The 23,167-nt window shown below is 42.1% G+C and overlaps 1 protein-coding gene across 5 annotated transcripts in view; it reads right to left on the bottom strand.

Annotated features, from left to right (window-relative positions):
* The window catches only part of TNIK (TRAF2 and NCK interacting kinase), a 380,511-nt gene that overhangs the window by 152,531 nt on the left and 204,813 nt on the right, over positions 1 to 23,167 (bottom strand). For all 5 annotated transcript variants that reach the window (XM_059163479.1, XM_059163483.1, XM_059163480.1 and 2 more), the window contains exon 3: positions 2,474 to 2,530. In XM_059163479.1, coding sequence (XP_059019462.1) covers positions 2,474 to 2,530 — 57 coding nt within the window. The remainder of the gene's footprint in view (positions 1 to 2,473; positions 2,531 to 23,167) is intronic.

Genomic DNA, 23,167 nt, shown 5'->3' with positions numbered 1-23,167 from the left:
CTACACCCAATAACTGTTAAATTGCCAAGTGCACTGCATTATGTGGAGAGCCTATTCAATCTAAGGAAAATAGAAGATCATGATTTCGGCAGAACTGCACAATAAATTCTGACTTGTTTTGTGTATAAAAACTTTGTAAAAGGCTTACATATTTATAATGGATTTCTCTGTAGAGACTGATTGTAGCTGATCTTGACTTTTGTGTTAGATCTGCTAACTGATCACAGCATTACCCATTCTCCTTCCACAACTAACAGAATGAGATTTTTTAAATTATGTTAGTCACCATATAGCACATCATTAGTGTTTGATGTAGCATTCCATGATTCATTGTGTGTGTCTAACACCCAGTGCTCATTACAACCCGTGCCTTCCTTAATACCCATCACCAGGATACCCCATCCCCACAGCCCCCTCCCCTCTGAAACCCTCAGATTATTTCCCGGAGTCCACAGTCCCTCATGGTTTGTCTCCCCGCTCTGATTCCCCCTCTTCAGTTTTTCCTTGCTTTTCCTAATGTCCTCCATGCTTTTCCTTAAGTTCCACGTATGAGTGAAACGATATTTTTAATTGCACCTAACTGTACCAGTTGGGAAAATAAAAGACTGCATTTCCCAGTTTGCCTTGCATCTAGGTATAGCCAACGAAAGCAGAAGTTAAATAGAAATGTATACAAGTAGGAAAGATTCTAGTGGAAGGAGCTCTTTTCTGTACCCTTCTGCTTCCACCCAGTCACTCTCCCTGTCTTGCTGCCAAAGAATGGGATCCATGGAAATTGACAACCAGCTTGAACCTGGAGTGTGGAAGCCACAGGGCCACATTGTTGCATAAACCCGGGCTGTAGATTCTGCAATCCTTTTAACACCAGAAAGGGAGACGCTATGGCCTTTCTTATTTTGAGTTCTCTGTTTCAGGTAGCAGAACCTAAATGTAATTAATATAAAATACCTGCAGTTTCTTATTCAGTAAAGGCCAAGTGAATCAATAAACTAACAGGGATCAAATATTTGAACTGATTTGCAACCTTTGAAATTTGAATAATGAATTTATTTTTATTTATATAGCAAAAAATGTATTTATTATATTGATTTATCAAATACATAATTCAAATAAAAGGACAAATAAAAGGAAGTAGTACTTTATCTAATGCCAATAAACATGGGGATAATTTTCTGCAGGCAAAGAAGACATACAATTTATTTATTTATTTATTTATTTATTAATTTTTTAATTTTTATAAACATATATTTTTTATAAACATATATTTTTATCCCCAGGTCTGTGAATCACCAGGTTTACACACTTCACAGCACTCACCAAATCACATACCCTCCCCAATGTCCATAATCCCACCCCCTTCTCCCCAACCCCCTCCCCCCGGCAACCCTCAGTTTGTTTTGTGAGATTAAGAGTCACTTATGGTTTGGAAGACATACAATTTAAAGACAAATTCAGATCAGTAATAAGGAAGGAAAGGAAGTCAGTACAATGTGTGGTATAAATGAACATTAGTGAAATTAGTATTCTGGGAGATGTGTACTATATGATATATATACTTAACAAAGGTAACAGACTGGGCCAGAAGAGACATGGACTGAAATCTGACAGGCAGATATATTGCTTGCCTTTTTAAATTTGCATGTTGGTTTTTGATATTGTGGTGTGATTCATTGATTCCATGTCTATTTACATTGAATAAACCACTTCCGGGCTGAATGGAAGACTTTGGTCTTTTAGCTTTTATGTAGGGCAGGCAGACATCTTAGAAAAATCCCCAGAACAATAGAAAATTATTAACATGCTTTTGATGTCCAGTGAGTGCTTTCAAGTCTCATTTTTGCTCTATACTCTCAAAAAGGCATTAAAGTATTTTAAATAAACCTAGCAAAAAGGACTGAAAGGATGAGATTATATTTACAATAAAGTCTATTCCTTCAATTGCTTTTGATCGCCCAGGCAGAAATTTTATTTCAGTGTTGCTCCATAATAATAAGAATTTTTGGTTGTGGGGATTATCTGGTCGATATTTTGGAGGAGGAAAATATTCATGTGAAATTTCCTAATTAAGCTGCAGTAGCTACCCAAACTTTTTCTACTCCAGTGTTAGGTGGACCTTTGGGAAAATTGCTAAGACCCATCTCTTCTGTGTAATCTCAGTATTATTCTTTTAATACCTTCAAATCCGTCTTCTGTCTTCATATGCAAATATACATGGTTGTGTTTATTAAATTTTCAACACACATTATCCACTCTAACTACATAAGGCAGTGGGTGGGTATCTAATTTAATTAGGGTGATTTATCCATGGTCTTCTCAGTCTGCTGTTCAATACTCTTAACTGCTTTATGTTAAGCTCAGTGGGGAAAGACTTTAAATGTTTAAGAAGATTCTATCTCTGAAAAATGATTTTTTATCACTAATTTCTCTATCACAAATATATAGCCACTGAGATGGCAAGATAAAGATACGTTACCCCTGTGACGTCCATAACTTTAATGGCTGCAAGCTGGCCCGTTTTAACATGACGACCCTGTAAAGGAAAAAAAAAAATAATTATTATTATTAAATAATAATTTATAATAATAATAATAATATTAAAATAATAATAAAAAGAAAATAATAAAAAATAAAAATAATTATTTTAATAATAAAAATAATAATAATAAAGCTTAGTCCTGATAAGCAATATCCACATTCAGTTCCACCCATAGCAAACAATTACCTAGATCACTGTTATAAAATGCAGTTGGGGAAATGGACACACACACACACACACACACACACACACACACACATCTTAAAAGCTTTAAGGATCAATTTCCATTCAGTGTTTACTTTGTAAAACATCTCCATCACTTTGCTTTTGGGTTTGTTTTCATGGTGATTGTTAAGTTAACCAAAAAAGGTAATGTTGAATAATTTGATTCTATCTTCTCTCCGAGGTAGGTAAGGGCTTGCGTGGGAGGAAGGGGAGGTAGGCCTGGGTGGTGGGGACATAAGTATCTCCTTTGTCAGGAAATACTCAGTATGTGAAGAAACTTGAGTTTCCTTGATTATGAAAATATCTTGGATTTTTAACAGTCTCAACTGGATAGGATTCTGCTCTTGCTTGAGATTGTAGATGTATCCTTATCTTAAAAGTGAGCCTAAAATAGAACAGATAGTAACAAGTCCAAACTTGTGATCAAAGAGGCAGCGCTGAGGGTGAGCCTCTGCGGCCCAAGGTAGGCCTCTTGGTCTTTGGAACAACCACAGAGTGTCAACCACAGAGAATTAGAAGAGCATTGGGTGTGGTGAGAGGACAACGCCAGAACAGAAGCTTTCTCTTGAATTTTTGGTTGAGAAACCCTTGCTCCCTGAGAAACTTGAAGTCTACATGCAACTCTCAGAAGGTAGAGAGGACAGTCAACGCGCGTTACTTCTAAATGCATTTTATATGTGGCTTCTAAAGTACATTTCCGCTAGGACTGCTACCAGGCAGTAATATTATACCGCCAAGATCAGCTGGGTTCAAATACCAGCTGCATGACCTTAGACCAGTCCCCTGACCTTCCCTCACCTTCCAGGCTTCAGTTTCCTCATCTGAAAAACGGAGACAGCGGTACCTGACTCCTAGTATTGCAGTGGGGGCTGAATGTGATAATGTGGCTACAGTGTGGGGCAGTGCCCAGCACAGGGGAGGTGTCCGCGGATGTGGCCCATGATTAGTTATGACCCTATCTTGTGATTAATGCTAAATGCTGTCTTTCTTCCTAGCTTATATGTTTCATGAAGTCCAGGGCCATGTCTTGTCATTGTATTTCAGTGTCTGGAGTGGTGGGCGCTCACCCCATAGCCGGAGTGGTATGGTTATGGTGATGGAGGCATGGATGCTTGTAGCTGGGAAGAGGGGATAAGTTTGGTGCTGTCTGTCCCTTTTTTTCTCATGTATCTCAGCTTTTTACAACTATTGACTCTGATTTTGGTAGTGCTTCCCTTCACCCTTCGACCTCCCATTCTGCTCCCCTCCTCCTTGGTCAGGAAAGAGCTAAAAGAAGGAGGTATCAGCACCATAACCCAATAGGATCAAGGGCACAGCCCCCCCTACCTCTTTCAACTTACAAGACAGTAAGGGAAGGGCCTGGAGTGCTTCCGCACAGAGTCCTGGACTGGAATTCCAGAGGCCTGGTTCTTGACCAGGTTCTGCTCATGCCCAACAGGTTCACTGGGGACAAGTGATGTAACTCATTTGGGCCCTAGTTTCCCTGTCTGCAGAATATGGGGGAATAGGGCTCCGTGGTTGGGGAAGGCGGAAGGTATCATTGTTACCACCACCCCTTTCCACCCCAAGGAACACTTAGTAATGCAGTTTCCAGAGGCCAGGAATACCGACTTCCTGCAGAGCTACTCTCACACCAGGGAGAAGTAGCTAGCAATAGTGTCCTCTGTTGATAAGCACTGAATGACCTCCCGAGTTGTCCGGGTCCCAGTAAGAGTCTAGGATGCTGCAATGATGACCTTGGCAAAGGAACCAGCAGCTTTTCTGTGGGAATACAGTTGACTCTTTAACAATGTGAGGGTTAAGAGGGTCTGACACCCCCCCCCCCCACAGCCACCAAAAATCCATGTACAACTCTGATCCCTCAAAAACTTAACTCCTACTGGTCTACTATTGACAGAAAGCCTTATCGCTAACATAAAACAGTTGATTAACCTACACCTTGTACGTTGTGTATGTTATACACTATATTCTTACATTAAGGTAAGCTAGGGAAAATAAAATGTCATTAAGAAGATCATAAGGAAGCAAAAATACATTTACAGTATGTCCTGTAAAAAATCTGCTCTACGCAGACCTATACAGTCCAAAGTCGCGCTGTTCAGGGGACAGCTGCCTCAAGTCTTTAACACAAGGGCCAGCAATCATACCTCAAACGATGGTGGTTTCTCTACTAAAGCACTAAAGGAGGGTAGGGAAACTGAAGACAAACACAGAGCAACTGGTGGGTGTCCTCTAGCCGATTCACCCTACAGTTCTGCTACGGGCTTCACACAGCCAGACACAGGCGAAAACCTGCGTATATGGCCGCCTGTGACCAGCCCTCTCCCTCTCATACCGCCTCGGGGGGCTCCCATCTGCTCTCATTCTGGGGTCCTTGAGATGAAACTATGTGTGTTCTCTCACTGTACAATATTGTTTCTTGCCTCTCTGGTAATGTGTTTTCTTGGCCCAAGATACGCGTCTCCTCCTGAATCTGCAGTAAAGTTACTCAGTCCTCTTAGATTCAACTCAAGTATCACCTCCTCTGAAACCTCACTGCCAATACCTTTTCCCCTCCGTGCTATCAATGAACATGTCCGTGGGGCCTATGACTGCACTGAGCCCAAAGGACCGGTGGTCCCTCCTGTCCCTCTCTGTTTTTCCTTCCCACTCTCCCTTCCTTGTCTTCTGACTTCATTTGCAACAGAACCTGGACCCCCCCCCCCCACCACCAAAAAGAAAGATAAATCTTAAATGGAATCCTTCTGATTCAAGCAGGGGCTTGACCCGCAAAATCTGATCTGCTCTGCCCACCACATCTTTCTCTTCCTCTTTGGGGGCCCCTGAGGCATCTCTGTAGATACACAATTTGAGAAACACTAATTTGATCTTTAACTCCTTAAGAAACAGGGAATCCTCTTGGAATGAATAATTTGTTACAAGGACACGTCAACACCTAGTTCTTTCCACCAGCGGTCTGGGAGCCCAGCACATCTAGCCCTTGGCCCAGGCCCGAGGCCAGGGAGCAGATAGAATACAAGTGATGCACTTGAGATTTCAAACCCAAGTTGGCATGGGGCAGTCCTTCCTGTGAGAGAAGTAAATGAAATACCTGTTACTTTTTTGAATGGAGGTATGATGTTGGGTTTTTTGTGTGGGTTTTTTTTTTTTTTTTTTTTTTTTTTTTGGTCTTTGTTTTTATTCTAGTAACGGCTAATAATGTCATCGAAGGCAATACTGCGGAAGAGAATAACCTACTTGTCTCCCGTTTTCAATTTCACTCCCAAGCTGCAGAACCGTTCTGGATGGTTCTGACAGATGACTGAAGAGTACACCTCAGGATGGCAGTTCGGGCTTAAATGAGATCCTGGAGATGGAACAATTAGCAGCCTCAGCTCAGTCCCAGGCAAAGACATCCCCCGTACTCTGGAACAGGAAGGCTGCTGAGCTGTCAACCTTTGACAGAGGAGGGCCACAAAGGAGACCGCCTACCATGAGGTGCCTTTTACATCACTGGAGAATGTCAACCTAAAGTAGAATCCAGATTAAGGCCGACTTTGAGGGAATAGCCGGGAGTCAGCGGACCCAAAGATCACTAGAAACCTGAGGCACAGTCATTGTTCGGACACTGTTTAAAGAAGCAACTTCATAAAATCACAAATAAATTGAGTTGGAAGAGCCCCTAAGGTGCCTAATCCAATACCCTTTTAGAGATGAGGCCCAAACCTCACAGTTAATGAGAACCTACACACAGGATACTTTCTCCTCTCTCTCACTTCTGCCATCCAGCTCTTGAAATAAAACTTCTTATTAGGAAAGGTTTAAGAGATTTTTTTTTTTTTTAAAGATTGTATTTATTTATTTATTTGACAGACAGCGGTCACAAGTAGGCAGAGAGGCAGGCAGAGAGAGAAGGGAAAGCAGGCTCCCCCCTGAAGGGCTCGATCCCAGGACCCTGAGACCATGACCTGAGCCGAAGGCAGACGCTTTAACCCACTGAGCCACCCAGGAGCCCCAAAAGTTTTAAGAGATTTTTAAAACAAATTTTCTTTTCATATTTTACTTCACTGGAGTTAAACATCAAACTGTTCATCTCTATTTCAGGTAGGCTTTTAAAAAATAGTATTTTTTGTTTGAGGGCAAGGCAACAGGGGAGGATGTTTTTATCATAGGAAAATTTTAAAGTGAAAATTTAACATTACTCCTAATTTTAATTTATTTCCATTTATGAAGTCATGAAAAACACAAACACAGACGCCATCTAAATTTGAATCTAAAAATGCATAGTCAGCCAAGGACAAAAACATTTTTAATTCTGGGGTGGATTTTAAAGGGAGACAAAGGGTTAACTTTTTTTTTCTCTACAAAAATTAGAAAAAATATCTTGTTGGACTGCAGTGCTGAGTCATTTTTTTAATAAAAAAAAAGAAGGTTTTTTCCTCCCGTGAAATAACCAACAAGAACAAAAATAAAAGACTAAATCTTAGACTAAAAAGCATAATTGGTATTCCAGTAGGACCCAGAGCCTATTGTCCATCCTGTCCTCAAGCGTCAAGCAGGCCCACAAGGAAGGAGGAAGAATGGGCAGCAGATGGAGGAGAACAAAGGGTGTGGGGTCACTCGGAACTGGGGGGGTGTGGTCCGGCCCCATCCTCAGACACACCTTCTGCCCCCCTTCTTCCTTTCTTCTCCCTCACACCTGACGTTAAAAAATACATATATGCTGGTTCTTGTTCATTACAAAATAACACTGCAGCGAAATCTCAATCACTCAACAATTATAGAACTCCACCCCTTTACCTCCTCCCTACAATGAATGCACAGGAAAAACAATGGTTTTGCCCAAAATAGCCCTGGAAGCCTTGGCTCTGTGATTGCTGTCCTTTACTAAGGAACAGCAAGATGGCTTTAGAGCCGCTAGCCTCAGGCTAGCCTGGAAGAAAGAGCACTTTGATTTCTAGGTCACTGAAATACATTTGTTTCCAGCGGAGCACGGGAGCAAACTGGGTTTGTGGAAAATGAAGACACTCTACCCACTATTTCCTTCCCTGCTGTCCAAGGACTCACACACAGGTAGAATGTAGTTAGCAAATCGTATTTAGCTTTGATTAGATCTCGCCTTTATTGAGGAAGATGTCTTCACTATCCTAATTGCGAGCAAGTGCCCTATCTTCATGTTTCCACAACACCCTACAAGAACCCTACTGCTATCCAACATTTCGATTTTCAACAGGTGCATCACAAGAACCATGAAAACTGGGGCACCTGGCTGGCTCAGTTCGTAAAGCTCGTGACTTGATTTCGGGGTCGAGAATTCAAGCCTCATGTTGGGCAAGAGCTTACTCAAAAACAAAGAAAGAGACAAAAAAAAAAAAAAAAACCAAAAAAACCCATGGAGAACCATGACAATAAATCAAATCAAATGGAAAAAAGAATCAGTGTAGCACACGTGGTTATGGCTATTCTTCTATGGATCAAATGTCATGGTTATGCCTGTCTATCTATTTGTCTGTCTGCCTACCTATCTACTTATCATTGATGCTATAGCACACCATCCAGATTCTCCCTTCAAAACTGAAACATCTGATGGCTCTTAGTCAGTTTGATCTCTGGGAATAGGCTTCAAACACAAAAGCACTACCAAAGTCATGCTCTTTCCTGGAGACAGCCAAACCAATGACTGGTTGACAGCCTTCTTGCCTTACAGTGGGACAATTCTGAGGGACAATCTTAGTTCCTGACCTACACTAGGGATGGCTGTGGTGTCTGTAAGACTGCATTGAGGTTATACTCTTTCTTCCACACAATTCTATTTTCTTCATAGGTGTAGACCCTAAGACCACTCCCCAGTAAAATTTCTGCATGTAAATCTCCATCTCAGGGACCATTTCTAGGGGGAACTCTACCTGAGACAGTCAGTGACAGGAATGGCCCAAGGAAACCGACTCTAAGAGTAGCTGTCAAGGAGACCCCCATCCCTGGTGTCAGTGGCTCTTGGCCAGCCCCTGGCCCACTGTGTCATGGTCAAGATGTTCACTCAGGGGACATTTTGGAGAACTGGAGTAGGATAGAGGTGTCAGAGAATACACTAGTGACTCCAACATTTCAGACATTAGAGAGGTCCGGAAGAAAGAGTAGTTTTTTGGTTTTTTGTTTTTTTAAGATTTTATTTATTTATTTGACTGACAGAGATCACAAGTAGGCAGAGAGGCAGGCAGAGAGAGAGGTGGAGGCAGGCTCCCTGCTGAGCAGAGAGCCCCATCTATCCCAGGGCCCTGGGATCATGACTTGAGCTGAAGGCAGAGGCTTAACCCACTGAGCCACCCAGGCACCCCGAAAGAGTAGTTTTAAAATACAGAATCAAATGGCTTTTGCTGAGAGTCCCTGATGTACTAGAGAAAAACAATGAAAAGCCAAGAGCAATTAATCACCAACCAAAGGCAACCTGTGAAAATCATCCAGGAAGTGAGGTTAAATCCTGAGGCCTGTCTTTAAATAAGATACGAACATCACTGCTATGGGCTCAGAGGGGTTGGGGAAATCAAAGATTTCAAGCTCTCAAGGGCATCAGTTGGGATGTCTCCATTCCAACCTTCAGAGTCTTATTCTTTCCCAGTTAGACTTGAATTGGGGATTCAACCTTTTTTCTTCTACCCTGGTAACTAATTCCTGGGCCTGCTCCTCAGCTTTTCTACTCTCAGAATGTAGAAGATAAGACTTTTTTTTTTTTTTTTTAAATGGCATCCAAAATTTTGGTAAAGGGACAACAGTAGCAGCCAAGCCTGAGAAAGTCATGGTAGGCATGCCTCAGACATCTCAAGTTGCTCCACTGAGTCAGCTACATAGACCAGCAAAGATGCTATCCAAGGAGAGGAGAAGTCAAATGGGTAGGAGAGGAGGGAAATGAGGAGCCTAGGTGGCACCCATCAGATAAGATGCAACTGGGGGCTTCTTATAACTTTATCAAGGAAAAGAGACGGGCTAGAATACTAAAGGAGCTGTTTCCAGACTTCTACAAAACAAGCAGGTCCAGGCATCACAAGACATTGCCTGTAATGGCCACTGTGGAGTGCCATCCAGGTCCTTTCTTCAGGACTGAAGTGTTCTGCTTCTCTTCAGGAGCTGCCCCTCACCAAGGAGAAGAACGGAACCCAGGGTCATGCTCCCTGCCTAAAGTAATGGCCCTTACGTGGAGGCCGCAAGCATTCAATGACTGGTCGATATAGGAATATAAAAGCCTACACCACTTCTGTCAAGATGGAACAATTCTGGGGGGCCATCCCAGCTCCAGGGCTCCTTTCTGGGATTCTTGGGTTCTTGTAAGTGCATTCAATTTCTTCTTCTGCTCAAATCTATCTTCACCCTCCCACAGGTATTGATTCTGAGAGCGCTCCCCAAAATACTTCTAACAATCTCTGTCCTCAACATTTGTTTCCCAGGGAACTCGGTCAAAGACTCCATCCTTGGGGCGCCTGGGTGGCTCAGTCAGTTAAGCGTCTTCCTTTGGTTCAGTTTCCAATCCCAGGGTCCTGGGATGTAGCCCTGCTAGATCCGGGCTTCATGCTCAGTGGGGAGACTTGCTTCTCCCTCTTCTCCCTACTCACGCTCTCTGTGGCTCTCTCCGTCTCTTGCTCTCTTGAATAAGTAAAATCTTAAAAACAAAACGAAACAAACAAAAAAGATTCCATCTTCCCATGTACCTTCATCCTCTCCTTTCCTTTCCCCTCCCTCTCTTTCTTTCTTTCTTTCTTTCTTTCTTTCTTTCTTTCTTTCTTTCTTTCTTTCTTTCTTTCCTCCTTCCTTCTTTTCTTTTCTTTCTTAATTTTCTCTCTTTCTTGGTAGCAATGAACAATATTTCTTACTGGATCTGAGGTGAAAGTTTTTTTTTCACAAAAACTCTTATCTAAAGGATGAACCGAATGAACTAAGTAATGAGAAATATATCCAGATAACAGGAACAGCATGTTCAAAGGTCCTGTTATCCTATCGCTCTTACAGCATTTCAGTAACTATAAGCAGGCCAGTATGGCAGAGCAGAGAGAGGGTGTCCAGCAAGCCTCACAGGCTACTTTGAGCAGTTCCACCTTTATCCTAAGACAAATGGGCAGCCACTACAGGGGCTGACGCAAGGGTATAAAGTCACCAAGTCCGCATTTTGAAAAGATTGTTCTAGGGGCAGGGCAGACACCAGAGGAAACAAAAACGATGTTGGAGAAATAACATCTATAATGTCACTTAGTAATTAATTCAGCTGAGAAAAGATGGCAACTTGGATTAGGATGGAAGCAAGGGAGAGGGTGAAAAGTGGATGGGACCAGAGATTTTCCCCAGGGCTTGGGAATGGCTTGGATACATATTTACCCTGCACCTCCCACAGTGCTTGGCACAGCAGGGACTGAGAGTAAATATTTGCTAACTAGTGGACCGAAACAAGTAGTGAGGGCTGAGGGCTGTATTCAGGTTCTTGGCCAACACCATCCATATGTCCACATCAGTTTCTCCCAGTTCCCCCCATTTGTATCCAGGGCCAGAGTGTACGGGAGCAGATGGGGTGGGGCTGTGAGCGAGAATTTCAATCATCTCACTCATAAATAAGACATGAGAAGCTGAATTTAGTGGATGAAGTTCCGAGGCCAATCTACTTCCCCTCCACAGATCAGAGAGGCTAGCAACTGGTTGTAGCTTTCCGTCCAAGCTGTAACGACGACATCGGTGAAGGTGAACTCTGGATGTGCCACAGTCACGACGAAAGCATAGTTAAGACACCTCCCTGCACATCTTCAAGAACACTACCTTTCTCGGATACAACATGTCTTGAGGCACAGAAGTAGACAAAACAACCTCATGAAAAGATTCCAATCAAGGAACAAGAATGGTCACAGGATATATTTGGACCAATGTCTACTCCTAGGATTTCCCCAGGTTAAATAAGGACTTTATCTTTCCTCGGCCTGCTATGCCATCCATCAGTAGCTTAAAAAAGTCCTGCTCTCTGTCTCCACAGAGCTGTGATCCAGCCTCCACCACTCCCAGACTTGTGGCAAGGATGAAGCAAGGCATCCATCCAATCAGGCCAGTTCCCAAGCAACCGCTCCCCATCTCAACACGGTTCCCTGTGAATTCCTCCGCTTGGCCCCTGTGCCAGGCAGAAAATGGATTGTTTTCAAGATTGTTCAGGGCTGGGCCAACTGAGACCTGAGGCTTGCTCGCAGACACAGGGTGGGGAAGAAAAGACTGTCTCATTTTGCTTTGTTAGAAACTAGGATTCCTATCTTCAGGGCTGCCAGTTTGGCTCATGGATAAATCAAAATGGATGATTAAAGGGGAAAAAAAAAATCAAAGAGTCACAATTTTTAGCAGACAATAGTTAATGTATGCAGATTCCATGGCAGGGAGCCTGAAGCCTGTACCCAGGAAAGGCACGCAGAGCTCAAGTGACAGCAGTGACGAGGCAGACGGGGAGGCAGGGTGATGAGAGCTCAAAAAAGTAGCAGAACCAGTCTCTTGGCCATGGCCGTCAGCCAAGAACATACTTCCCAGTAACCTCTTCTCTCAACTCCCCCCACCGAAAAAGGGAGCACAAAACCAAAGACCTTATAGGCTCCCCTCTAATTTATGCCACTGAATTATCACAATCTTTGGTGGCTCTTGTATGTTAATTGCTGGGAAGACAACTCCTTCCAGAAATTTCAACCTCCAAGACAGAGGGGTGCACAAGATGGAGAAAGAATGTGTGTCTGTAGCCAACTCCTAAGCCTCCCAGTGTCCCACCCTCACCCCCCGCCCCACCCCCAAAGCCTTCCCTATTCCCCGAGTCAGGGTGGTCCCTGCAGAGATAGATGGCGTTTAAAAACCCTGGTTCCCGGACACCACTCCAGGATGAAATATATACTCAACTTCAGTAAAAGGAGGAAAATAAGGAGCCTGTGGCATTTATATTTTTCTAGCTAAGTCAGAGGTATTCAACTTAAGTAGGTTTCTTTAAGATTTTTGGTGGAAAAATATCCTTAATGAAATGTTCTTAATTTTTAAAACATAAAAGTAAACAACTTTATGTTGATTCTCAATGGTTATTTTTGTGGGGTTTTTTTTAACTGGGGTTTTTCTATCAGGTGAGATTTTACTACTCTGCCATCTGAGCATCCAAGCACAGTGCCTTTTTTTTTTTTTTTAAATCAATTAACTAACATAGAGTGTATTATTAATTTCAGGGCACAGTGTCTCAAAATACATGGGTACTGCATGATAGAGAGGTCAGTGATCCCCTTAAGATCCAAAGATGGGCTGCCCTTGATGCAGTCTCTGAAAGTACAGTGCCACAGCGGACAGCTCTTAAGAGCCTACCATAGGCCGTGTGAATAATATTGGAGCCAACTTGCTTCTCCCCTGAGTTCCCTGAGGCCCCAGTGTCTCGGACCTTTAGTCCACCAGGCAAACGGCTGCCGTATGGTAGAACCAAAAGCTCCTCAAAGGCAGGGACTTGGCCTTATGTTTGCTTAAGTCTGCCATTACCTAGGACACCATCTGGCAAAGAGTAGGCATAAATCACACCTGGAAACATGAAGTTTCTAGGCCTAGTGGACCTTGTAAGCTGCCTCAAATCACAGTGAATGTAGAGACTCCAGTGATCCATCATGGCTTAACTTGGGAGAAGTATGAGAGAATTTTGAGAAATGTCTACTTAAGAGTGGCAGATAAATCTTCTCTTAAGAAATACGTGACTATAAGAATGGCTCTCAGTGTGGTGACTGAAGGAAAAGGCCACATGGCCTGATATGAGCATTTTGCTCAAGAAGGTCTTGTTGTTTTTCTTTTCCAAGTGCGAACCAACACACTGGTCACTGGAGTGAGGCCCGGAGGTGTGAGGAGAGACGTTAGCATTCTGTAGTTCATGATCTCACAGTTTACCTGACTGAGGAAACGGTCAGGGAGAGAAAGAGATGACAAGAAGGGAAGCCAGGCCCGGACTCTGCCCTGCTCAAGTTCCTCCATCTCTGCCCTCCATTTTCCTGAGAGAATACGAACCCAAGGACAGGTCCAGCTGTCCTAGAGAAGGGCAGCTCATTTTGTCAGATTTTGAGTCAGCATCTCTCTCAGTACGGACTACTTCAGGGGGCAAGTCCGTCTTCCCCTCCGGATCTCTGACAGACCCTTCTGCTCACTCCGTCCCATTTCCCAGCTGCTGATTAAGAAGATATATTATGTTCTCTCCCCAGGCCCGCATCGGCTTGTCAGTGACAGCCCAACAAGAGCCCTGTCTTTTTGGAGATTTACAACCACGTGGTCAGGACAGGGTGGGTTGGCTTTGCACCACGAGGCACCATAGGCAGCAAGGCAGGAATAAATAATACTGATGATAAGAAAGACAGTGCTGCATTTCATTTCACCTAATTTATGGCTTCAATAGGAAGCCGTTCGACCCACAGTGCCTCGGGCTTCCTTAATAACAGTGTGTCTGTGGCAGCGGCAAGATCAGGTCTGGAAGCTTGGAGTTAGGGAAAAAGAAGGTTGGCACCAGGGTGGTAAGGGAAAAACCAAGGGAAAGGACCACGGCTATCGTTGGGTCCCCGGCTATCGTTCTCGGGTAGCAGGGACACAAAGAGGGATGCACTTGACTCTTCATCAGGGCTGTTGATGAATAAACTCTCTCCCACAGTGTCCTCAAACCTCCAGAAGTTTTAATTAAAACAGAAGAAATGTCAGCAGGAGAAGCACTGGAATATAATTAGGGCCCACCAAATCTGAAGTAACGTGGGGAAGAAAAGAGTAGGAATGAAAGGGAAGCTTTCATGTTCTTACTGAATCCTTGCTCTGCTGCTGACACAAAAATCAATTTCAATAGGCTTTAGTTTTATCTGAGCAGGAACGCAGGCGACAGATGAAATTTAGTGAGCAATTTACTGGAGTCATAATGATTCTCATGGAAAAAAAAGACTACAATGAGTGCTTCCAACCAAATGCCTCCTCTGTAAGGACTCTGCAAATGTGTATGTGCATAGATAGCTGGTATGGGTATGGGGGTGGGGTGGGTGTAAGCATGGGTATGTGGGTATATGTATGGGTTTGGGTATGGGTGTGGGTATAGGTATGAGTATGGGTATGCATATGGGTACAAGTACGAGTATGGGTGTGGGCGTGGTTATACGTATGGGTATAGGTTTGCGTATGGGTATAGTGGGTATGCATATGGGTGTGGGTATGGGTATGGGTGTGAGTGTGGGTATAGGTATGAGTTGGGTATTTATTTATATATGTATGTGTATGGGTGTGGGTGTGGGTGTGGGTTTAAGTATGGGTTTGAGTATAGGTCTTCATATGGGTATGGTGGGTGTTTGTGGGTATGGGTATAGGTATGAGTATGGCTGTGGGTATGAATATAGGTATGGGCACATGTACAGGTATAGGCATAGATGGGAGTGAATTTTAAGCAGTCATATATGTTTTATCCTAAAAAAAAAAAAAAAAAATGTAGTTAAACTCTCTACTTCACTCCATTTAAATAAGGGTAATTTTCCTTCAGTCCCAAAAAGACATTTGGGGATGTCTGGAGGCATTTTTTTGATTGTCATGACTGGTACTACTGATACCTCATGGGTAGAAGCCAGAGGGATTTCCAGACCTTATACAATGCACCAGACATTCCCCTCCCCCAACAAAGAATTGTTGGGCTCACAATGTCAATGGAGCCAAAACCAAAGAACCCTGCTTTCAAAGAATTTGACATTTAATAGGCGCTCAGAGAATGCTGAATTCTATTAAAAGTCATATTCTCCACAAGATCGCAAAGATCAAAAGGCCTTGACCTCAGGGATCTCTCATAATGGGTGAGAGGAGGGAGATGAAGGTGGCATTGTTCTTTCTTTTCTTAGCAGCATTTACAGACGAAGGGCGTGTTCCTCAAATTCCAACAACCATTCTTGGAGCACAGGTGATACCCAATGGCCCAAAGAACACTTCCCGTCTGGCTTTCCTATGTGTAAGAGACACATTCCAAGATCTTCACTGTCTCCCAATTAAGGAGCATTTTCTAAATTTAAAAAACAAAAAACAAAAAAAAAACAATAAAGTAGTATTGGGGCTAGATAGAATTTGGTTTATGATATTTGCACACAGAGGTGTAATTTTGCTAATTCCATTAATTTTTGAAAGAATAGCCTATTTTCACTGCTGAACAAGTCTTTATAGTGTGTGTGTGTTCTTTCCCTCTTTTCAAATGTTTATAGTTTTTAATTACTGGCAGCCTGATTCAGGAATACATTGTTTTGTTCAATTAAAATATAAATCAAGGGGTGCCTGGGTGGCTCAGTCAGTTAAGCATCTGCCTTCAGCTCAGGTCATGATCTCAGGGTCCTGGGATGAAGCCCACATGGGACTCCCTGCTCAGTGGAGAGTCCGATTCTCCCTCTGCCTCTGCCCTTCCCCCACCCCCGCTCCTGCTTGCTGTTTCTCATGCATGTACTCTCTCTTCCTCTCAACTAAATGAATAAAATATTTAAAATATAAATCATGATGGAACTTTGAGCTTAAAATATAAGGGTCAACTGTAAGAGAATAAAGGTGTTTGCTTTTATCCAACTTAAGTTCTTCAAATGAAGGGATGTAGGAATCTTGCTGTTGCTGTGATCTGTTTCCAAGAAATAAGGCAAGCATAACTTGGTATTTGTAGAAAGAATAAGAGGAGCAATGCTGTGCTTTATCAGTGACGATCGTTCACCACCTCTTAGTTCCTTGAGGCTCCAGGAACTCAAGTCTCTAGAAGGCGGCCACGGAATAACATCCAAATATGGATCCCCACTCAGTGTCGGAGAGCACGGATCACCGCGTCCCAACCGCTCCACCTGCAATAGCGCGAGACCCGGATCTCGGCAGAGGCTGAAAATCTCTCTCCCCGCGACGGAAGTCTTCTGTGTCAGCACAGACTGCATTAGCGATTGTGCTTCCCCAGCGAAGGCCTGCAAACCCTTCTCTGGCTAGGAAGGCGAGAGGACAAAAAGGACATTTGAAAACGGAATGCCATTTTATGAATGCAGGACAGCTCCTTACATATTCATCATCTTTCAGACCGGTGGCCGCAAGGACAACAGCAATTTGTCAGCAGACACATCCATCCCTGGGAAGCGAGCTGCCGGAGTAAGAACTCAGGTGCCTCTCAGAAAAACACAGCCTCCTTCCCGCAGTAAGGCTGAGAACACTCCTGCCTGAAATCTGGGGGAGATGGGTGATACGTGATAACGTCGTGAGAAAGAACTTGGGCTTTTTTTTTTTTTTAAGATTTTATTTTTACTTATTTATTTGAGAGAGAGAGAATGAGAGAGAGAGAAAAGGCCAGAGGGAGGAGCAGGCTCCCCACTGAGCAGGGAGCCCGATCCGGGCCTGGATCCCAGGACTCCAGGATCATGACCTGATCCGAAGACAGCTGTTTAAGCAACTGAGCCACCCAGGGCGCAGAATCTGGGCTTTTTTTTAAGTGACTGTGACATGTCCTGAGCTCTGGGCAGGCTGCAATGGGCAGGTAGCTGACTAGCTCCTCAATCACTGATTTCCAGCTAAATTTAGCTGCAATCCGACCTTGACCTGTCAGGGAGCTTCCTCTTAAGGAGGGCAAGTTTTCCCTGACTCCAGTGAAATTCTTCTCTCCCACCGCATTTTTATGCCTCCCGCTTAGATGGACTGATGAGGAGTGGTGAGAAGAGAAAGGACAGCATCTGGCTGACTTCCCTTGACAATTTTCTCTTCTCAAGCAGGGAACTCCCCTGGTCCAGGAGAGAGTCTGCGAGCTGAGCTGGAGCTCCACAGCTCCTACAGAGGAGTGTGGAAATCAAGAGAAAAAGGTTGGGAGGAGGCGTGAGGTGGCCTTGGATGGTTTACCGGCTCTAGAGCTACTTTTGGTCAACAGTTTCCCTTTCTGTAAAACAGAATCCTTATTATAAAATAATAAGGATTAAATTAATAGATCTAAACACACTTGTTGCAGTGCCCGGGTAAATGACGAAGCTGTGGCAGGTTTTTAGTGTTCCTGCGGGGTTCTATTTCCAACCTCCTCTCCTGTTACTCCCCCACCCCACCCCGGCTTGCTCAGAGCGCTCCAGGCACAGAGAGCACTCCTCTCTCTCCCTTCCTTCTGCCATGTTTTCCCTCTCCCCCTGCTGCTCCTTCGCCTGCTTCTTCCAGATGCTGATCAACAAGTCACCTTCTCCAGGAGCCCTTTCGCAGCCATCTTATCCAGAACTTCAACTCTGCCCCTTCCTGCCCTCCATGCCTACTTGACTACCATCTAACAGATCACATGTTTTAGTTATGGTGTGTGGTGGACACCTCTCTCCAGAACGGGGGTGTCCTGAGGGCGGGCCCTTCTCTGTGTCTTGTTCCTATTCCATACTCAGTAGCGGTTGGGTGCCTACACAGAGTGGGCCCCCAGTGGGTGCGTACCGTCTGAATGAATTCCCAGCCTCTCTGCAGAAACACTTTTTCACGTCCCTTGGTTCTCCCTTTTGAAGAGCATGGCAGCTCTCACTTGAAGGCATAACAGCTCTGATCAAACAATACTGACATCAGATGAGGCTACTGAAGCTGGGGGAAGCAAGGTATTCGCAGGCCATAATTTCCTTTCACATTGGCCTTACATCGAAGGCAACCAAGCAAGAAGGTACCATCGCCGTTTTGTTCCCTGGAATTCTCCCTAAAGCTGAAAGGGTAAAGAATTCAGAGCTACAAATTCAAATGCCTGACAGTCTGAGTATATTTTCTGCAGGAAGATTGGTATAATTATATGTAACTGCTTGTATTTAGATAGTAGCAACCTGATTGACAAGTTACATAATATGGAATACTGAAACACTACTGCAAGCAGCAATCAACAGATCAACCTTACAGGTAGCAATTAATGACCAGGCTATACTTTTTGAACCAAAGAGAACATTGACCTTCCCTTGACACAGATACGAAAAGATGGAGCTAGAAACTTGGCCTAAACCTTTTAGACCCCAATCAGCTAAGGTCACCTGCACAAAAGAATAAGGAATTGCCTTTCCTTCCGCCTCTTCCTCACTTCCAGCTGTGGAATAGGTATAGGGATAGAGCCTAAGACTCACATAACAAGTCTGATTTAAACCTAGCTGCCAGAGCCTGATTTCTATCACCTGGGGCCTTAGGTTCTTGCCTACTACTCAAAAGATCGGTATCAGTCTGCATTCCCTTGTCATTTAGCTCAGCAATCTTGTGCATGCAACATTAATGGTTTATTTCTTTGGTGGCTTCTGTCTTCAGAAGGGATGGGAAGAAAATAAAAATGGTGCTCATTCAAGCAAATAACTGAACCAAGAATTTTTAATTACTTAAATATACCATGTGATATCTCAGTAACTCCTAACCAGAAATTTGTCTTAGATTTAATAAACCATTAAATGATTGTAATTTAAAGATTATAATTTAATGCCAATAATTATACAATATATTAATTTACTAATCATTGATGGACATTCAACAGTTTATAGATCTGACTATTGAAAGTACATAAGAATTGTTCTTATTATGCTTAAAAAGCTTAAACTATACTTAAAAAATACATTAAATTCTATTTTTACACTTTTTACTGTTTTCAAAAATATTTCTGAGAAGAACAGTTCTTAGGAAACAAATTCAAAAGTCAAAAAAATATTTGGAAGATAGTAAATACAATGGATCTGAAGGAGTAAAAAACTACATATATTTTACTCAAGATTTGGTCTGTTTTCAATTTTTCAACAAGGTTCTAGGCAAATTTTTCATGTATTTTCTAAAGAAAGAAAATGGAAATACTTGTTATGCCAGTTTTCCCTTACAGAACAAAAATGTAAACAGAAGCAACCAGATAGAGTGAGTTCTTATGACTCACCTTATCAAGTCAACACTTCATATGTGTTTTTCATGATCACTTCCAATGAAGCTATCTGACCTTAACAGTTTCTGTTCCAGTCTCACAATATATCATACATACCATCAGTACTATAGTCCACTATTAAACAAAGTAACATCAATAAAAAAAACTTGCCCAAAAGGCATCATTTCTATCAACTGAAATGGATTTCAGTGCATATTGGAATGTGGTCAAGTTTTTACAAAGAAAGGTCTTATGGGAGTGGCTGGGTGGCTCAACCAGTTAAGTGTCCAACTCTTGATTTCAGCTCAGGTCAAGAACTCAGGGTTGGGGGATGGAGGGTCTTGAAATCATGACCTGAGCCTCCTGTCGGAGGATTCGCATTGGACTCCCTGCTCAGTGGGGAGTCCTCCAACAGGAGGCTCAGGTCATGATTCTTTCCTTTCTATCTGGTCCTACCCCTGCATGTGCTCTTCCTGAAATAAATAAATCTTTAAGAAAAAAAAAAAAAAGGTCTTATGAAGAAAATATGCTAATTTCACATAAAATGAGCAGCACAATTATAATATTAAAAAAAAAAAACACCATAAACCCTTCTTACCCTAGTCACAAGTCAATGGTTACACAACTCCAGGAAACACCATTCTTATTCTTTTCTGTAATGAATGGGAGTTACCTGTATTTGACCAGCCCTGTAGATTGAAATGTAAGTTCATATGCTATTTACTGAGCCCTATGGTATAAAAAGCACTGTGTCCACTTCTGAGGGGTCTGAATCATCATCATCATCATCAAGATTATTAAAATTATCCTACATGAATTTAATTTCATTTTAATAAATTTTACTCCTAAAAGAAGATTTATAGAAATGTAAGGTCTTTTTTTTCATCTGTTTGCTCCCTTTTCAGAAGCTGCCTCAAAATCAGCCATCACCAACATAAAATCATGGTATGTTGTTTTGGGGAAGACACGATTAAAAACAAAATTCTAATATATGTTGGTCTTGTAAGTCACAATTTATTACCTTGAAGAAAAATTGCAAGAAAGAAATCTATCTTATCTCATTCAGAAAGAACCATTTTTATTAGATCCAGAATATTCTTCTCTAATTTACTTTGTGAGGTCTTCCAAAAACAACCCTAATGCAGAAAAACAAATTGAAGAGGATTGAGATTCTAGAGAGGCTGTTTTCTAAGGCCCCAATACAATTTTAATTTTGCATTTTGTACTATACTGTTCTCAGATACTTTTTTACTCTAATAATCAGCATTCTAATCCATTCTTAAATACACTCAATTATCCTGGGGAGGGAGAACTTTTCTCAAAGTTTTTAATAAATGGTAGCAAAATACAGGACTTCCTGCATTCTAATTTGTATTTGCTAGCACAAGATCATTTGCTAGTCTGGTCACATACTATTTCTGCCACAGTTTTAGGTGAATATACTATTAGGAAAAACCGAACATACTATTAGGAAACACATCACTCTTCAACTTGAAGTTTAATCTACTGGCTTCTGTGTTACAAAGGTCATTATGATTGTATTTTATTAATCGACACACCCCTATTTGATATCCTTCACTTATGAGAAAAACTAATTCAATGGCAATAGTATAACAACAACTTGCTCATTCTCTGCAGGTTATAGGAGCATGTTTAGATCTCAACAAGAGACCTAAATTATTATGGGATTTTGAAAAAAGAGCAAGGAAGTTAGTTAGAGCAATTTGTGTAAGCGTCCTAACTATATTGCTTTTCTTTTTTTTAATTTAATTTTATTTTTTCAGTGTTCCAAGATTCATTGTTTATGCATCACACCCAGTGCTCCATGTAGTACGTGCCCTCCTTAATACCCACCACCAGGCCCTCCCAACGCTCCACCTCCCTTCCCTCTAAAACCCTCAGTTTGTTTCTCAGAGCCCACAGCCTCTCATGATTCATCTCCCCAGCTCACTTTTCCTCTTCTTCTCCCAATGTCCTCCATGTTGTTCCTTAAGCTTCACAAGTAAGTGAAACCATATGATAATTGACTCTCTCTGCTTGACTTATTTCACTCAGCATAATCTCCTCCTGTCCCGTCCATGTTGATATAAAAGTTGGGTATTCATCCTTTCTGATGGAGGCATAATACTCCATTGTACTATATTGCTTTTCAATATACCAATAACTATTTATAAACATTTTCTCTCTGGATTGTCAACAGACTCTAAGGAAATACAGTGTTAAAGCAAATGCTTGGGAAAGGAAGTTGGAATAAAAGAACATAGTAGCACGGTTCTGTTGAACTTCTACTTCCATTGTATCTAAAGGAGCTAGCCATGTAGGGATTTGGGTCTTATAGAACAAAGACCTTTTTACTCTTCAACACTGCACTTAGGTAAAGATGTAATTACTACGAACCCCAACAATGTAAATCAAAGTCAGGGAAGTTAGAAGATCCTGTGGGAGTGACCTGAATGATTCAGGAGACAAAAACTATTAGAGAGAAGTATCCACACATTTATGATATTACAGTCCGAGGAACAGGCTAGGAAAAAATATAATGACAAACATTAAATATATATGTGTTACTAAAACTGTTTAACACCTTCCCATATCAAAACAAAAGAGAGATAATAGATTTAAGTCAGAATTAAAAATTTCTAATTTTCTTACAGATTTGTGAAGATAATCAAAGGGTTGGAGTTATTAGGAAGGTTGGGACATCTTTTTAAGATTACTTCTGCATAAACAAAATTAGGTCCTCATGATTTTGGTGTGAAGATGGTATCAAAGTATTCCATCATGGAAGAGAGAAAGACTAGATTCAATTTTTTTTTTAATCTATGTGGTAATTTATATAGTTTCTACATTTATTTCCTACAGATCCTCTCATTTGATTCTGATAATTTTCCTGAAAGGAAAGTTCTTACTCTAATACAAATATGAATAAAATGCTATTTCTTGCCCTCAGGTGACTTACAGACATAGCTTTCCTCTATTACACATTTGTAATATTGTGAATATCTTAATATAAGTAGATGGACACCATGCCCCGTCAGAAGTAGCGGGGAAAAGAGAACTAGAGCTGGGGAGCAGAGAAAGAGCAGCAGTTGGTGTTTGTGTAGGGCAGCCTTAGAAACATAACAGAAGTAGAGGCAAGAAAGGCAAGTAAACCGAGTAGAGAGCAAAGAGCTCTGAGGGTGTGAGCATGAGAGAGCAGGCTGCCAACAAGATTCACGAAGCCGGGCCAGACTGAGCTACCATTTTCTGGATGTCATGGGCATAGCTTACCCTGTGCTCTGGGGAAGGGAGCTGAGAAATGCATAGGAGGCTGCCCTGAGCTGAACCTGCTTAGATAAAAAGCAGCTCCAAACCCTTCCCAAGTCAAGTGAAAAGGTACATCTTTGAGACAAAAGTGGAAACCAAGATGACTCAACAATGATGAGGAATAAATTAGACCCTCTGAACATGCAGGTAGAGGATCAGTCGAAAAAAATGTGTCTTTATACTCATACTTGACAGATTCCAACCACTTTAGTAAAAGGAGAAATAATAAGTGCATAGCAATCATAGCTGGTAAATGAAAATTA

Source organism: Mustela lutreola, chromosome 2, assembly GCF_030435805.1.
Source record: "Mustela lutreola isolate mMusLut2 chromosome 2, mMusLut2.pri, whole genome shotgun sequence".
NCBI classification, from domain to species: domain Eukaryota; kingdom Metazoa; phylum Chordata; class Mammalia; order Carnivora; family Mustelidae; genus Mustela; species Mustela lutreola.
The sequence above is the reverse complement of the archived record's forward strand: the minus strand, read 5'-3'. Positions and strand labels throughout refer to the sequence as shown.